Source organism: Equus caballus, chromosome 25 (genome assembly GCF_041296265.1).
Source record: "Equus caballus isolate H_3958 breed thoroughbred chromosome 25, TB-T2T, whole genome shotgun sequence".
Taxonomy (NCBI): domain Eukaryota; kingdom Metazoa; phylum Chordata; class Mammalia; order Perissodactyla; family Equidae; genus Equus; species Equus caballus.
In genome coordinates, this window is record NC_091708.1 from 13993362 (window position 1) to 14010583 (window position 17222).

Genomic DNA, 17222 nt, shown 5'->3' on the forward strand with positions numbered 1-17222 from the left:
CTCCTCTCCCAAGGTTCTCTTCCACCACATTCACCCACTCAAATTATTTGTATTCTTAGAATACAGATAACTGAAAGAAACTGGGCTCCTTCAGGGAAAGGAGTAAGAGATTCATTTCCATATCGCCCACAATGTAGTTTGGCACAAGGCCTGGCACAAATTTAAAGCTCGGTATATATGTATAAAATTTTAAAAATAACAATAATAAAATAAAGACCTAAAACACACTTTTGATGAGGAGGAAGCTTTATACACATGTAATAAGAGAAATTACCTCAAGAAATAAGACATGAAACCACACGGGTTCAAGCATGGGTTATAAATCAACCGCAGACATCTCCTGAGTCCCCACTCCGTCCAGGCTCTGGGATCAGGACCGGGGGCTTCGGTGTGAGGTTGCCTTTGGGCTTTGAAGAATGAATAAATAGCTGGTCCATTTGCAGGCCGATGCTGTAATGATTCTAACATGGCATTTTTGTCTCCACAGGGCCAAGTGCTTTTTAATAATTGGGACTCAGTTTTTTCTGGCCATGGAGGTCAGTTCAATACCCATGTTCCGATATATTCCTTTGATGGCCGAGACGTAATGACAGATCCTTCTTGGTAAGTCGGGGTGGAAGCCCTCGAAGTGTATGGCACGAGGGACGGTTTTAGGAGACATTCTAACGGTGGATTGCTTTTATCAGCTGCCCCCCTGGGATGCTGCCAGCATAAAGCCTCAGTGAGGCAGCCGAGGGCCATGGAGAGACCCCTGGCCTTGGAGCCAGGAGACCTGAGTCCAGTACCTTAATTTGGGCCCTTGGGCAGGGCGCTCCCACTCTCTGAGCTTCAGCTGCCTCACCTGTCACATGGGAAAGATAATTGTATCTATACCATAGAATTGCTGTGAGCATCAAATGATAAATATGAGAACATCTAGCATGCAGTAGGCACTTAGTAAGTGATAAGTGATGCTATTCTTGGTGATCCTTTAACCCTATGCTGTGAGCTGCAGTCTAATTCTTTGAAAACTATATATGCTCCTCAGAATGGAAGAACTCAGCAAACTTTCCTCAGTGTCCACTCGGTGGCAGGCCTGGCAAGCACAGTAATAAACCTATGCAGCCCCTACTCTTACAAGCTCACGGTTTACAGGGGAAGACAGACACAGGCTAGCTGTTATTCTAGACAGAATATTGTCATTGTAAAATGGAGAAACATATAAGATGCTAGGAGCACAGAGGAAATATTCATCGTTACTTGGGGGTGAGAATCAAGAAGGCTTTCTTTGCGAGGAGGCATTTAATGGACGTTGAAGGATGGGAAGGAATCGCTGGTCTGAAAATGAAAGAGAGGCCACTCCAGATTAAGGGGCCTCGGGGGCAAAGGTTCAGATTCAGGAAAGCGGGGAGGATGATGTGAGAACACGTGCAAGCTGAGTGTGGTTGAATATAGCACGTTCAGCTGGTTGGAAAGAGCCAAGAGGATGGAGAGTTGCTGTGGGTCAGACCGTGGAGGGTTCGGGAGTTTGACTGGATTCGCTAGACTTATGCCGATTTGCTCACTGAGATACGCCGCAAAGAAGTGTCCTTCCCAAAAGTAATGTCGCAAAATTCCCTTTTAGGCCCCAGAAGGCCGTTTGGCACGGCTCCAGCCCCCGTGGCGTGCGTCTTGTGGATAAGTACTGTGAAGCCTGGCGAACCGCCGACACGGCGGTCACGGGGCTGGCCTCCCCGCTGAGCACGGGGAAGATCCTGGACCAGAAAACGTACAGCTGCGCTAATAGGCTCATCGTTCTGTGTATCGAAAACAGTTTCATGACAGACGCTAGGAAGTAATGACCTTCCGACGATTCCTAAAGAGTTTCCCAATTTTTCTGACGTGAAAAGTTGACACTGAAATCTAAAATGTTTAAATGTTGTAAATATTAGTTTTTTATTACACATTCGTCACAACAGCAACCAAAGGAAACATACCTCAGTACACTCAAAACTGAAGACGTAAAGGACTCAGATAAAGGATAAAATCTGATCCATATATTGGTGCTAGATTCTGCAGGAAACCCCGGGCAGTGTGAACACATCCCACACAGTTCAGAGCGATTTGGAAACAAAGGCCTTGGCATTCCACCCACTGCATCCTTCAGAAAGTAACTTCCTCCTTTTAACCATCGTTGTTGAGTGTAAGACATCCTTCATGTTTTCAGGCAAAGTCTCGGTTTAGAAACGTTCCCCCTTGCTAAGTTATGTGCAGACTGCTTTATTCTTTGATACACATCTATCATTTGCAACTGCTGTTCATGCAGAGAAACAGAACTGCTCAAATGATCCTATTTGTATTTTCTGATACTACCAGACTTTGATGTTTTTTTTTCCTAAACTATTATTGCCATCATGCTTTAGGAGTTTTACATTTTTACACAATCATATTTTAGTATGGCATCTGTTTATATAACTTTGACTTGCTGGAAAAGTTTAAACTCCAAATTATCTGAAACTAGAAAAGAAGTAGCGCATAATTCCCACCTGTCCCTTGGCGACCCTTCCCGCCGCCCCCACCCCGGATTTTGTGACTTCCATTTGGCAACTCTTGAATTATCACTGCGATTGGACAAGCAGGTTCATGAGCACGAATTTTCTGAGACACATATATCTTCAGGCTGTATACTTTGATTTTTTTTTTCCATGTAAGTGAACATAAAAACATCTTTTCCAGGCGCTTTCTTCTGTCTGACTTTTTCCCCCTAGTTCCTTTGTCCTCCACCGCTGATGTGGAAGTGGCCCTGGGGCGGGTTTGCTGACCCTGTCACCGCTACTTGTATAGCCCGCAGGAGATGATCAGAGAACAGGAAGATTTTCCCATCATGCTCATCTGCTCCTGCCTGTTGTCTCCCACTTGGTGGGGGCAGCCTGGGGAGGGCAGAAGAACCCAGAGTGGGAGACAGGATGAACTCTGACAGTCTCAGTGCATGATTTTGGACAAGTCTGCCTTTTTCTCTCGGGGAGGTTGGGATAAAATAAGCCTAATATCAGCTGCCAGTTACTAACATCACTATATGTCCTATTTACCTTTCCCCATAACCTGCAAGGTAGGTATTTTTATCTCCACTTGACAAATGAACAACAAAAAAAGTTGAGGCTCAGGAAGTCACTTGTTCCAGGTCACACGGCTGGGGAGTGTGGGGCTGGTTTCAGACCCAGGGTCAGTCTTGCTGCAATGCCCAGAATCTTTTCAAGGAACCACTGCGTGAAGCTGCCTATCTGCTCCCTGCCAGCTCCTCGTGTGTGACTCTCTGGCTCTTGGCTTGACCCTCCAGGAGAAACAGAATCACCAGGCAAGGGGCATGCTGGGATACTTCCTCCCATTCAGCTGGCCGGGCCCAGAAACTTGGCAAGTGAGTCCACCCTGAGAGTCCCTGAGGTAGGAAGGAAATTGAGGAGAAAAAAAAGCAGGCAGCCAGAAGCTCCACTTAGGGGCTTCCTAAATGGAAGAGCAGAGAGAATCTTTCTAATGAGTCGTGGAATGAAGACCGTTATAGGGCGGAAAGCCCCAGAGGTGGATTGTTGAGAGCCAGCCCACCCACTGAGTGACTGGGGGAGGGGCTGCCTGGCATGGACCGGAACTGAGGGAAGGGGTTCCCCCTTCTCTGGTCCTGAGGTCGTGAAGTGAAGCTGCTGTCCATTTTAGTCAGAGCCTACCACGGCTCTGGTCACAGAAGGGGCAGGTAGAGGGGGTGGTTCAGGGAGAGACCCCTTTGCTACCTGCAGGCGGGGGGTTGAGGTTCACGCCCAGGCTTCTCAGTCCTCTTTGTGCAGCGGAGGAGGCCATAACCAACCGGCTCTCCCAGAAGGGGCCCTGAGTCAGCCACAGCCCGTTCAGACTGAGAGTGACAGTGAAACCTTGAGCCTGGCATTCAAGACCTTTCACTGAACATCGGCTTTCCTGTCACTTGCCAAGGTCACCAGCCTGATGTCCTCATGGTTACTTAAGTGAGCCACCCAGGCCCCTCTGCCAGGCTGTCGTCCATGCCCTGCCCCATCTTGGGAAAGCCTTAACCACTCTAGGTCCACCCGCGCCCTCTTGCCAACAGCCAATGCTGACTCTGCTTCCTCTGGGATATCCCCCGTTCCCCTGAACCTGCCTACTTTTTTGTCATGCTTCCTCCTCTGAACATCTGGTGTGTTTAACACCTGGATCTTGTCACACAGTTGGAACACGATGCCGGAAAGGTCTCCAGGCCTCCATTGCACCCCTCTTTGGAAGTCCTGAATGTACCTTAAGGCTGTAACGATGACTAATGGTGTCAGGGAACATTAATAAGTGAGGGAAGATATTCCACATGTGGTTAATCCTTACAGTGTTAGAGGTCTTTAGGTACTTGCTCTGAGTCCATATTGAAGACCCTCAAGTTCTGAAGCCTGAAGCAGCCAAGATCCGCCATCCAGAAGCAGAACAAGGAGGACAGGAGCAGCTGTCCCATATCAGCTCATATCAAGGGGCCAGGCCCCACGAGGAGGTGGACTTTGAAAGGCACAAAGGAGCAAAGGGACTGAGAAGGTATGGGAGGTGGGGGAGACAGAGCATGAAGGCAGAGGTCCAGGGGATGCTCTCTGCCAACCTGGACGTGGCCGCATGGTGATGCCTAAAGAAGAACCAAGAAAACAAGGAGAATGGATCACAAGAGCCACCCTGAGAATCCCCGCACACTCTGGACTCTATATGGCTTGAACTATGTTGCTTAGACCTGTAGGAAGTGCAAGTAGGAGACAATATGGAATTCAGGGAAGTGTCAGCAATCCAGAGCAGCTAAGTACCAGTCAATAAGGGAAACACAAGTTAAATTCATAAGCTAAAAAAAAAAAAAAAAAGAATATATTGGCTCATGAAACTAGGAAGGGCAAGGAATGCAAGAGACTCAAGCTGCATGGTCGCTCAGTCTGTTCTCTCTCCCTCTCTCTATCTCTCTCTTACTTCTGCTTTTGTCTGTATATGACTTGCTTGCCTCCAACCAAGGAGTTATTTGCAGACAACTCCAGGCTTCCATCGCTCCGCCACCCCAGAGAGTGGCCACAGAGGAAATAGAAGACTTCCGCTCCCCTTTGGGATTATATTAATTCTGAAAGGGATTCTAATTGGTCCCACTTGTGTGCCCATGGCTGTGATCGGCAGCCCTACCTGAGATGAGATATATGGAAGGAACAATTACTCCACCCAAATGTGAGGGGGTTTGCAATGACCAGAAAATGGGAGCTCAGGAGGTTAAGAACACCAGAAAAATAGAATCTGCCACACACAGCAGCAGGGAAGGGCTGAGTGTGGGGGATGTAGTGGTGGATGATAGACAGAGGAGAGATCACACCAGCCTTGAATTCTAGGATAAGGCTTTTGGACTTTATCCTGCAACTGGTGGGCCGCCTTAGGAAGGTTTTAAAAGGTGAGAGATGTAATCAGGGCCATGTTTGAGAAAGAGCAAGCAGATCTTTTGTTTTTTGATTCATCCACTCAGAAATATTTCTTGAATAATGACTTCGTACACAAGACTATGTTTGGATTTGGAGATACAGAGGTAAATGATGTTCCCACTTTTCGAATCCACCAAGTCCATTCTAATGCCACGGACTGTTTCAAATCTCGTGTATATCTTCTCCCCCAACTCCTCGGAGACCTTACCAGTTGGGGCAAGTATATGTGAGTAATCCCTGCCTACTTAGCAGCTGAAGTACCTTTCTGTGTAACTCCTTGAGCTCCTGGGTCACCAAGACACCACTGAGACTCCTCAAATCTCTTTGATCGGCCCTGACTGATCTCCCCCTTTGCCTTCCACCTTGACTCCCAACTTACAGGGAAGTCAAGTGTAGACAGCTCTTTGTCTGGGTTTGAATTTTGGCTCTGCCACGTACTAGCCGTGTAATCCTAGGCAAGTTACTGAAAATCTCCAGGTTACCAAAAATTGTCCCCTACATTGAACCCTTCCCTGCAGCTCAGTTTCTTTATCTGTAAAATAGATAGTAATGGAAACTGTTCTCCACTGAGCTGATTTGTTGGAAGCCTTAGGAATGGGGTTCTGACCCTGAGTAAGCATCCAGAAAGTGCTCACTATCCTTGGCCTGCACAGTCGTCTCTTGGGAGGAGCTGGGGGTCCTTTCTCCACCCTTGCCGGATGGTGTCTTCCAGTCTGCCTGGTTTCTCTGCCTGTCTCCAAGCCGGGGCTCTGGCTCAGTCTGTACACACTGGTGCAGCTGAACCTATTGTTGGTGAATATCCACTGTCCCAAGACCCTGGCTGCCCTGCCCCTCTGCTCATCCTCCTCGTAATCCAACAGCTAAGATGTTATCATCTGGCTCCATAGGGGCTCCAGGATTCAGCTCTGGCACTGGGGCTGGATTCCTTCTGATTGACAGGAGCACATGCCACAATGACTGTGAAATGGTCTGATTGTCCCCCTGCCTAAGCCTGCCCTGCACCCTGAGTTCCAAGCAGGCTCTGAAGTGCCCTGTTATCTGGTATGTTCCTAGAGGAGACTGCCCACCCTACCTCTCCTTCCGGACTCGCTCCTTTTCCTCTGGTCCTTCTCTCAGTGAATGGCACCACCAGCCAACCAGAAGCCTAGGAGTCGTTTATTTATTCATTCATTCAACAAATATTGATTGAGCGCTTCCTTGGTAATAGTAACAACAGCAACAATAAAAACAAATAATAAAATAAATAAAGGAAGTGCTAGGAAGTTCAGCAAAGTCTGGATATTTCCATCATGGTCACTTCTACTCTTGTAAATGTCAAAATACTTAAAAAATATCTCAGCACGCTCTTGCTTGGCTGCATGTGCTGGTCTTCCTTTGAGACAAAGGGGAGCTGGCTCCTCTCTGACCTTCTGTGGGCCTGCTGCTCACACCTCCGTGCTGATCCCCTGGCCTCCAGCTTCTCCCTTCCAGTTCCCTCTCCACACCAGAAGGAAGAACTTTCTAACAAGCCTGCCACACTCTGTCAATGTTTTGATTTGGGTTCCCCTTAGATGAGGATTCATTTGCAAGTAGTTTATGTGGGACGTGATCCCAGGACAAACCAGGAGGGGTAGTGAGGTGGGGAAGGGAGACAGAGAAGGGAGGGCAGGCTTTAAAGGGGGCATCTGGCCACCACTGATGTCGGTGAGCAGATCACACTCTCTTCTCGGGAACTCTGGGAGCCGGTGCGGAGCGAGCACCTCAGAGTTTCCCATCCAGGAGCCTGGGGAGCCGTGATATTTATACACCAACTCCCACCAGTCGCTGAAAGGCAGGAGTGCATTAAATTCTGGTACTTCTGACCCGCCATGCCCAGGCAGAGTGGGCTCAGGCTGCCAGGAAAAGCTCTCAGGCCAAGAGGTGTAGACTCTAGCAATGGGAAGTTGGAGGTCTATGGGCCGGTGCTGCAGAACCCACATATCTGACTCAATCTAATGGGAAGTCACGAAGGCTTCATTTCAAGTTAACCATCTGAGCTTACAATAACTTCCCAAATCTTACTGAAATTATGAAAACAATAAAAATAAGGGGGAAAAAAGCCCTGAAACACTACTGTTAAAAGGAATAACATCAACTAGACAGAAACCTCAAGAACTTTCTGGAAGATGTGAACCCAGTATGACTGGATATCTGACAACCACAGCAAAAGCAGGGCCTGCCTGTGCGTCTGTCCTGATGCTGATGCCCACGTGACTGCCAGCAGGGGCTGGAGGCAAAGATGGGCTGGGAGCAGCAAGGAGAGCTCCTAGTGACCTGTGCATCTGCTGCCAGCGCTCAGAAGAGCTCTCAATCCCTTTCGATATAGGCTGTCGTATTTATAAATATCAGTGAATAACAACAAGCACCAGTTAGTCATCTGAAGAGATTAAGCAGCCTCAAAACGAGAACCAGCAGACCGATCAGAGCCAATTAAAAAGAAATATTATAGAAAGCAGGAGCTAACGTTTTTTGGGTTTTTTTTGTTTTTGTTTTTTTTTTTTGAGGAAGATTAGCCCTCAGCTAACTACTGCCAGTCCTCCTCTTTTTGCTGAGGAAGCCTGGCTCTGAGCTAACATCCGTGCCCATCTTCCTCTAGTTTATACGTGGGACGCCTACCACAGCATGGCTGCCAAGCAGTGCCATGTCCGCACCCGGGATCTGAACCAGCGAACGCCGGGCTGCCGAGAAGCGGAACGTGCAAACTTAACCGCTGCGCCACCGGGCCGGCCCCAGCAGGAGCTAACTTTTAAAAAGTTCGCGTTGATGCGGGGTTGGTGAGCCGAGGAGTCGAAAGAAAGATTTCCTGGACTCTCAAGATCTGGCAGTAGTGCTCTTTTATTTAGAGAATAGTGTGGAATAGCATGGGGACAGGGCCCATGGGCAGGCAGAGCCGCTGCTGCTGCCCCGAGTTGAGGGTTAGGGCTAATTTTATAAGGCATGGGTATGTGAGTCATCTCTTTACAAGACAAAGGAAAGAACATGAACAAAAGTTACAATGGTATCAGTGCAGGTGGGGTCTGGTCATTGGGTGATCCCATGACTTTTAGACAAGAATGAAATCGGATTAAGTAAAGGTTAGAAAGGTTAGAAGCCACCACCCTAAATCAGTTACATGAGATTACCAGACAGCAATCAACTTAAGTTCTTGCCTTCCCCATTAAGAGTTTCTAGGGACAAGGTCATCTCTCTTCTTCTTCCTGGTACAGAGAGGGAGGCACCTTTTACAGATAGAGATTTACCTTACAAACGTAAATGTGTCCCAAGAAGGGCAAGTTCCATTCCCCAGAGCCTCCTTCCCTGTCCCAGTTTATCGAAAGCAATCAACCCAAAACAATCCCGATGCCAAAGAGACACATCCTGGCGTGGCCAATTTCAGGTCCCTACAAGGTCATCCCCCCTTCCTTCACAAATGCAAATGTCTTTCAAAGAGCAAGCAAATTCCAGTCCTCGGAGCCTGCTTCTCATCTGCAGTTTTTTAAAATTACCCAGCCTAAAATCCTCATCAGCATTTGTATCTCAGTGAATTGTTAGAGGAGAAGAAAAGCATGAAATGGAGAACAAGAAACAGTCCTTGAAAATAAAATACATGATTGTATGTGCCCAAAAATAAAACAGAAATGCATATATACTATGGAAAACTGACGGAGTGCGTTATCAGATAAACTCACAAGAATTAATACAATCCTCTCAGAACAAAGACAAATTCATGAGATAAAAAATAAGAGAGAGGTGGGGCCAGCCGGGTGATATAGCAGTTAAGTTTGCACGTTCTGCTTCAGAGGCCTGGGGTTCATCTGTTCACATCCCCGGTGTGGACCTAAGCACCACCTGACAGGCCAGGCTGTAGTGGGGTTCCCACATATGAGGTAGAGGAAGATGGGCACGGATATCAGCTCAGGGCCAGTCTTCCTCGGCAAAAAAGAGGAGGATTGGCAGCAGATGTTAGCTCAGGGCTAATCTTCAAAAAAAAAAAGAGAGAGAGAGAGATGGATATAATGTTCCAATATTCATATAACAGGAGTCTTAGAATAAGTAAGAAGGATGGGTAGAAGTGAAGTGTCAATTAACAAAATAACTAAAGAAAATTTCCTGAGCTGAAGAATGTTTTATCTATGGATTGAAGTGGTTCACTGAGTCCTGGGCAGAATTGCTGCAAAAATTCCACCCAAGGACATAGCTGGTAAAATTTCTGAATTTCAAGGATAATGTAAAAATCCTATAAACTTTCCTACAGAAAGAGATTCAGACTGGCGTTGGAGTTCTCATTTGCAGTGTTAAAAATTAGAAGACAATGGGGCAATATGTAAATAATCCTGTAGATTGAGAATTATTAAAATTTTGCGGTAGGCAAACTGAGAACAAAAGAGAGATACTTTCAGGAATGTCAAGTATCGAAAGTACTCTTTCTGAGAAACAACCTTTGCGGAACAATTATGACCAAAGGAAAATTCACGGAGAATTAAGATCTCAGAAAGCAAAAACCATTGTAATACCTTAGCAATCTAATGAGAAACAAAGTCAGGACAATTTATAGTCATGGCTAATCGATGTTGCCCAATGTGAAATACGCATACCACATATAAATTGAGGTGATTTTTCTAATAGTTATGTGCTTATTTTCATATGTGTTAGAAAAACATAAGTAGCACCAGATCCATAATTCCACATTTATTTTCATTCAATATGAAGCTTAAGTGGATATTTAAGTTTGAAAAAGTGTTTTGGTTTAAAGAAAAATATTAAGTAACGAATAGTACAGATAGTAAATTGTTAGATACTAGGCAAATGAATGAGTTTTGGGAAATGTTTGACTAAATGTTGATAAAGTGGTTGTAAAGTACATTCCTGACTTTACCAACTTGTGATGATAAAGTGCGTTCGTGTTTCTTTTTAAGCCTCAATTACAGCTCTGATCTGCTAGGTGTGAAATTAGCACAAAGTTCAATCCTTTTCTTCGTCAAATATTTTTCAATAATTCTACCTTCAAATATTCCAGGGTTGCTTACATTTGCCCAGGAATCAGTCCTACTCAGTGTTGCTCTGTGGACACCTGCTGGGGGAGGGGACCTTAGGGATGTCCCTGCAGCCAGATTCACTTGCCAGGTGTTGGTCGGCGCTCCATTGGCTGTTAGTGGAGAGCTGGTGCTGCTGAGAGCTGTGCTGAAGGCATGGCAGTCCTGAAGAGAGGGGCTCTGACAGGATCACCCTGTTCTGGTAGTCCTGTCACCCACACCGCCCCAGCTTTCGCTGACACAGGTCTCAGTCGGTCCAAGCAGGGGTGCTTTCTCAGAGCTCGAGGAAGGGCGCTGCTTCTCATAGTGTCCTCGGTGGTTATGGGGCCTGCAGCAGAACCGCCTGGTCTCCGGTGTCCCAGCTGTTAGATGGTATAGCGTTTCCTTTTCATCTACGCTGCAGCTTTCTTCAAGGCATCCCACATGCAGGAGGGAGGCTAACTTAGAAGTTCCACCATTAGTCCTGCTTCTGTCCACATCAAACATTTCCCAGACTGTAGTGTCCCCCAAAGCAGAGCCTGAGACAAGACTTGGTACAGGTGATCCCAGGAAGCAGGAGTGAAGGGACAGGGGGAGTGAGACAGAGAAGGGGAGAGTTCATCTATGGATGCATTGTTGAGGTCACTACTGTCAGCGGTGGGAGTTCAATTCCACCAGGACCTCTGAGAAGCGTGCAGAATATCTCCCGAAAGTCTCCACCTGTTGGACTGGAGGCTGGAGCATTTGTCCATCAGCCACCGTTCTGTGTTGGTTGAGGGTTGCCTATAGGGTATTAACTCCTCTGCATTTCTGAGCTGGGCTTGCAAGCCAGCCCAGAAAGCTTCCGGGCATTGGGAGAAGGTCTGAGCGTGGAATGGAGAAAGACAGGTGGCATGAGTCTGCAGGTGGAATACCAGCAGCAAAAGCAGAGTGGAACTGCCTACCACAGCCGTGGCTGAAGCCAGAGATGGGCTAGAGGGCTGCTAAAGGTGCAGACGCAGAGGCAGCTCCTACACCCCCACTCAGCAGTCCAGGCTCACCCCTCCTTAGAGGCAGGTCCAAGTCAGGGCCCACCCTCCGCACGGTTCTGTGCTGCTTTTCGGCTTCGGTCATGGCAGCAACAGTAAATGTGACATCTTAATATCTTTGATCCTCTATCAGAAGGAGAAAAAATTAATGAAGATAAAAAGTTAAAATGAATTAATCAAAGTTTACAAAACATGGTAAAACTGATAAATAAAACAAAGAGCTGGGTATTTGAAAACAAGCAAAACTAAGCAGACCTCTAGCAAGTCTGGCAAGCTGACCTCCAGCAAAAGAAAGAAAAACACATAGGTACAAAATTATAATGCGAAAGGCCATAAACCACCGACACAGGAGTCGTTTTAAAAATGAAAAGATTCTGTATACAATTTACTAGTGTGAATTTTTAAATATATGTATAGTAGATGATGTTCTGTGGAAATGTAGTGATCTAAACAGACGCCAAAATAAACAGAAAATCTGAAGAGTCTAACCACAAATGAAATTTAAAAGATTATAAAAAATCTGCTCACCTCCACAAATTCTGCATTCTTAGCTATTTTTATGGGTGGGATAGGAGCAATTCCTCAAAAAAAGGAGGATGCTACAGAAGGAAAAAATGGTAAATTGGCAAGTGAAAATAAAACCTGCCCATTACATTCCCCCTTGTGGGTATTAGACGCTGTCTCTCTCTGTGTCTCTCTCTCTCTTGTATCTCTTTTCCTCTCTCTCTCTCCCATGTATACAATTCCAAGAATGCTTTAACTTACATACAATAAAAACGCTCTCACCCCCTCAAGATTTGACAACCAAGAGACGTACAACTATCACATCCCGCTGCTGCTGGTGGAGCGTCTCAGGATGGCGCACACTCCATTTCACCAGGTCCTGATGCTGGCCGGTCAGTTATTAATTATTGAGCGCATAGGGATACAGCAAGAGTTACTGGCCTCAAGGATCTTATCTTCCAGTGGGAGGGGAGGGAGATAATACACATGGACACAAATAAATAGATAAGATGAATTCAGGTACTGAAAACGGCTTTAAAAAACACAAAATAAGGTAATGGGATGCCACTGGGGTGAGGGATGCTGAGATACCCTTCTGAAGAGATGACATTTGAGTTGGGGTGTTTGTAACTAGTCTATTGAGATGTCTTGATGAAGATATTAATATAAAACTATTTGATTTCTTACAAATGCTATCCCCGACCCTGCGATATTTATAGCAGCGTCCTTTACAGCATAGACCCTTATAAACCTCTGGGGAAAAAGATGAGTTAAGGTCCGCTCAAAAGACAAAAAGCACTTTAAGTATTTGAAACAGAGGGAATTTGATGCAGATGATAAGTTACACAAGTGATGGAAAAGCTGAGAAGCTGAACAGGGCACAGTAAGACTATCCAGATATTATCAACAGAGGGGCAAATGGAGGAAGACGTGTTCCCACAGCCCGGAGGCGAGGCTCAAACAGCAAAAGCTGGACCGCGCTGAGCCTGGAGGCAGAAGAGAAGAAGAGCCGGCAGCCAGCAACTGCACTGGAGGCAGAGAGGATGGAAGGAAAATGCCTGACTCCTCCCTTCCTCCTGCTTGCCAGTCCCTCACCTACCAAAGGAGCCAGAAGCCAGGTACTCAGGCCTGTGGGCCTGGGCAGCACAGCCTGCGGGGATCTGGCCCCACCCCACTGCAGGGCAGAGTTGGGGGTGGGAAATGCTCCCTGGGGGCAGACAGGGCCGGCCAGACACAGGAAGACTCCCCTTCCTGGTTCTTAAAGGTCCAGTCTACTTTTAGACTTCAATCTCAAATGATTAAAATCTCTTCTCCCTTTTCCCCTGCCCTCACATGGAGCGGTCTTGAACTGGAATCCTGACTGCTAGCAATGAAGCTGGGGAAGGAGCGTGATCAGGTTCTGAGCTATCCCTCCCTCCCTTCTTCAAGGCCCCGCTCCATAGGGAACCTCTTAGTCTCCAGTTCACACACCCACGCGCAGTAGGTCAGTCGCTGAGCCATCCCTGCGTGGAGACGGAGAAAGGTTTATTTGAATTCACCGAAACAAGAAGGCGGGAGGAGAGGTTCTCTTAAATCTGCCTTAACCAGAGAAGAAAGCAGGGCGTTTTACAGAGCCAAGGGGCTTGGCAGGAGGAGTTTTGGAGAAACGAAGGGTAAGTCCGTATTTCTTTCACTGTAGAGAAGCTCCTGGGCAATCTGACTTCTGGGCGTCAACAGCCACTGGGGGGCTGATCGTCCTGTCATCACAACATCCCTGAAGGCGTTCTCTCTTCAGCAAAACAGGCTCACAGGTCCTCATGACCCCTGAGTCACCCCTCAGCTCAAACAAGAAAATAGCAAATTGTGAAAGGCAATCATGTTCATATTGAATATCTACAGTAACCCTCAGAAACCTGACTTCAGTCCCCACTGTCTTCATCCACATTTCTATGGTAACCCTCGGGTATCTGGCTTCAAAGCTCACTGGTGTGTTTGGGCTGGGCAGAAGGAGAGGAAACTGGACGAGAGCATCTTTACCCACCTGGCCACAGCTGCCGTCCTTTCTAGGCCCGCTGTTACTGTGTTTTGGGCTCACAGTGACTGACTCCCCCTCTGAGGCAGATATTCAAATGCTGGTGAGTCCTCTGGAGGACCTGTGGGCCAAGCCCAGCTACCGTCCACGATGTCCACTTAGCCCGAATGGAAATTCTTCCCTTCTTGTCAGGGCAACAGTAGGAGTGCAGGGAGCTCTCCCTTTGCCCCATTCCCATCCTGAAACAGTGCCCATTCTCCTCCACCTTCCTTCGGTAAGTCCAAGGGCACATTAGAAAATAATAGCCAACCAGGGAACAGCAGGCCAGTCTCCCCTTCCCTCAGGGCCCCCTCTCTGGGCAGAACCCCCAGAGTGTCCCAGTATTTGGCTTAGGGGGAGGTCACCTCTCACCACAAACACTGCCCTCCCCGCAGGACAGATGATTCTGCCTCCGTCTCCCCTTTTTCTCCTTCCCAGTCATCTCGTACAGATTAGGAAGGAGCGATGGGGACAGCAGGTCACCTTTTGGTGAGCCCGGGTAGGCAGCGTGTGCCATGGTGGGCAGCTCGCTTCAGCAGGTGGTGTGCTTCTTGGCTTAGAGCCTCTTTGTCCTCGCCTCTGGGCTTTAGCTGGAATTCCCGGACAACAGGAACAGTCCCATCGCACATCCTGTTACCTGGGAAGGGTGGAAAGGAGGCAGGCTTGTAAAGACCTGGGGGCAGTGTCCCAACAAGGAGGAACCGAAAACGGAAAGGCCTCGCTCGAGATGCAAACTTGGTTGGCGTGGCTAAGGGGAGGAAAGAGGCTGGTAGGAGCTGGAGCGAGAGCAAAGGGGAGAGAAGACAGAGAGAAGGCAGCTGCAGGCCACCTGGCTCTTGAGGACTAAGGTAGGGGGTTTGGAGTTTATGTCTAGTTGCTCTGAGAAGCTACTGGATGATTTTAAGCAGGAGAGGGGTATGAACTAGTTTTTTTCTTTTTCTTTTTTTTTTGAGGCGGAAAATTATATAATTGGACTTATTACGACATTTTCCACTGTTGGAAAACATGAAACCAGCATTGACTCTATATCCACAAAAAGAGTCTCAAATACTCACCTCCTGTGGCTAGCATCCTTTTATTATTGAGATAGGTACAACTATCTAGATTTTTGCTCTCAAAAGATCTATCAAGTTTAAAAGGATGTGAACTGATTTTTGATTTGGAAGGACCACTGTGACCTCTGTGTGCTGAATGGACTGTGGGGGCGGCATTGGAGGCGAATGGACCGGTTAATGAACTGTGGCAGCGATGTTGCTGAGAGGTGACGGTGTCCCGAGCTGCGGCTGGAGCAGTGGAGATGGTGAGAAGTGGGCAGCTTTGGGGGAATTTAGGAGGAACCGTGCTAAAAGGTCCCGGGAATGAGAGCGTGATTCCTGGGCTTTGGGGCTGGCCAGTTGCCCAGATGGCGGTACTATTCCCGGTATGGAATGACTCTGTAAGGGCGAGATTTCTTTCTAATTACTTGTTTTCTTCGTTATCCCATCCCCAGGGTCTAGAAGAGTATCTGCCACTTAGTAGGTGCTCAATAAATGTGTTGCATAAATGGAAAAATAGTACTTTGCTCAGGTTATAGTTGAGAAGCCTGCTCGTCACACTCGTGCTCTCACCACCTGTAATTAAATGATACCTTTAACCACTCCATGTATGTTTGCAAAATTTTACTTAAAAAAGAGAGAGAGGAAGCAAATTCCAGCGAGTCGTCATCTGCCAAATCCCTATGTCCCATCCTTCCGGACAAGGACAGCAAAGACTCACTGCTCTGGCAGAGGAGCAGATTCTTTCTGTCCTCGGATTGGTCCTATTTCTTGGGGGACTCGAGAAAATTCCACCGAGCAGCCGCAACCTGGACCCCATAGTGGAGGGATTCCTGCACTTCCCCACAGGTCTTAGGAAGGTCCATTTTCTGGGGACTCAGCTTCCTGGCCTGAGCTGGCTTGAAGCTCCGAGGGTTGGGGAAGCCCGCACAGGCCCTGGGCTGTTTCCAGTCAATGTTGCTTCAGGATGAGATGCTCCCTCTTTACTCCAGCTCCCCCAGGGTATACCCCTTCCCAATCACAGAGTTCTGCTTTCACAATTCTTTAAGGAAAAAGATCATCAAACTCTCGGCACCCTTGGAATCTTGCTGTGCGGGGAGGGAGCCTCTCCTTTCTCTGCCTGTGGTTCCCTGCTGCTGTCAAACAGCCCAGCTTCCTTGGAGCATCCTTTTTGGTAGTTCATAGCCAACCCATAACATCCTGACATCTTTTGACCCAGACCTCTTGTAATGGCTGGCGAAGATTTGCCCGGCTGCTTGCCAGCACGTGGGCTGGAATGCTAGCTTCTCCCCTCAGAAAAGAGGAATCCTCGTGGCTTCTCATCACCTTGCCTGAGCCAGTTCCACATTTTAGGGTCTCTTACCTTATTGCTTACAAGTCCCCGTTTGCAGGTACCAATTTCTTGATTATTCAGGCTTCTTTGGCTATGGGACAGAAATCCATGTAAACCTAGCTTAACTAAAAAAGGAGAGTTATCGGCTCTTGTAACAAGGGTGGGCCTGGCATTGGGACCACTGCATCCAGATAAATGAATAATGCTGTCAAGTCTCACCTTCCTACTCCCATCCCTTTGCCTCCGTCATTCGTCTTGACTTTTCTCTGTGCTCAGGCCTCATTTTCTCTTACTGGGGATGACTTCATCCTTGCGAGGACAGGCACAGGAGGCATGGCCACCAGAAGCTCCTGGCTTATATTATTCAGCTCAGCTGTGCCCAGGCAATGAGAAGGCTTCTCTCCCCTCCCCTGCTTTCCTGTGTAGAAGTCCCAGCTGATTGGCCCAGCTTTGATCAGTCCCCTCATTCAGGCTCCAGGCTGGGGGTGGGGCTCTATGACGGCTCAGGCTTAGGTTGCATCATCCTCTTGTGGCCAGGGCTCAGGAATCTGTGGTTGGCAGCCCCACTGGAATCAACCCCAGGGCCTTTAGGGGGAGGAACAGATCTCTAAGGGAAGGTGGTGAGACGGCTGTCCCTGTAGAGAAAGGTGGAAAGAGGGACTGATCAGGCAAACACGACAGATCCCTCTTACGGAAAGTCAGATTTGATGCCAGGAACCAAAGTAAGAGTGTGCATTCAAGGCTGTTTTTGTTTTGTTTCTATCTTAAACAAGAAATGAACTTTGTTGGCAGGAATCGTAATGAGGAAGTGAGCACAACGTCT

General features: G+C 47.6%; 1 protein-coding gene and 1 long non-coding RNA gene across 4 annotated transcripts in view; one reads left to right on the forward strand and one right to left on the reverse strand.

Annotated features, from left to right (window-relative positions):
* COL15A1 (collagen type XV alpha 1 chain) overlaps nucleotides 1–2695 on the forward strand; it is a 102207-nt gene extending 99512 nt beyond the window's left edge. For all 3 annotated transcript variants that reach the window (XM_023629739.2, XM_070250832.1, XM_005605653.4), the window contains 2 exons: nucleotides 488–603; nucleotides 1604–2695. In XM_023629739.2, coding sequence (XP_023485507.1) covers nucleotides 488–603; nucleotides 1604–1817 — 330 coding nt within the window. In that variant the 3' untranslated portion in view covers nucleotides 1818–2695. The remainder of the gene's footprint in view (nucleotides 1–487; nucleotides 604–1603) is intronic.
* Nucleotides 2696–10112: 7417 nt separating this feature from the next.
* On the reverse strand, nucleotides 10113–16787 carry LOC111770690 (uncharacterized). The gene is made up of 5 exons (XR_011432425.1): nucleotides 16619–16787; nucleotides 14516–14669; nucleotides 12296–14114; nucleotides 12007–12077; nucleotides 10113–11604 (listed from the first exon to the last, which is right to left on the reverse strand). It is a non-coding gene; the product is annotated as an uncharacterized lncRNA (long non-coding RNA).
* Nucleotides 16788–17222: the final 435 nt, after the last annotated feature.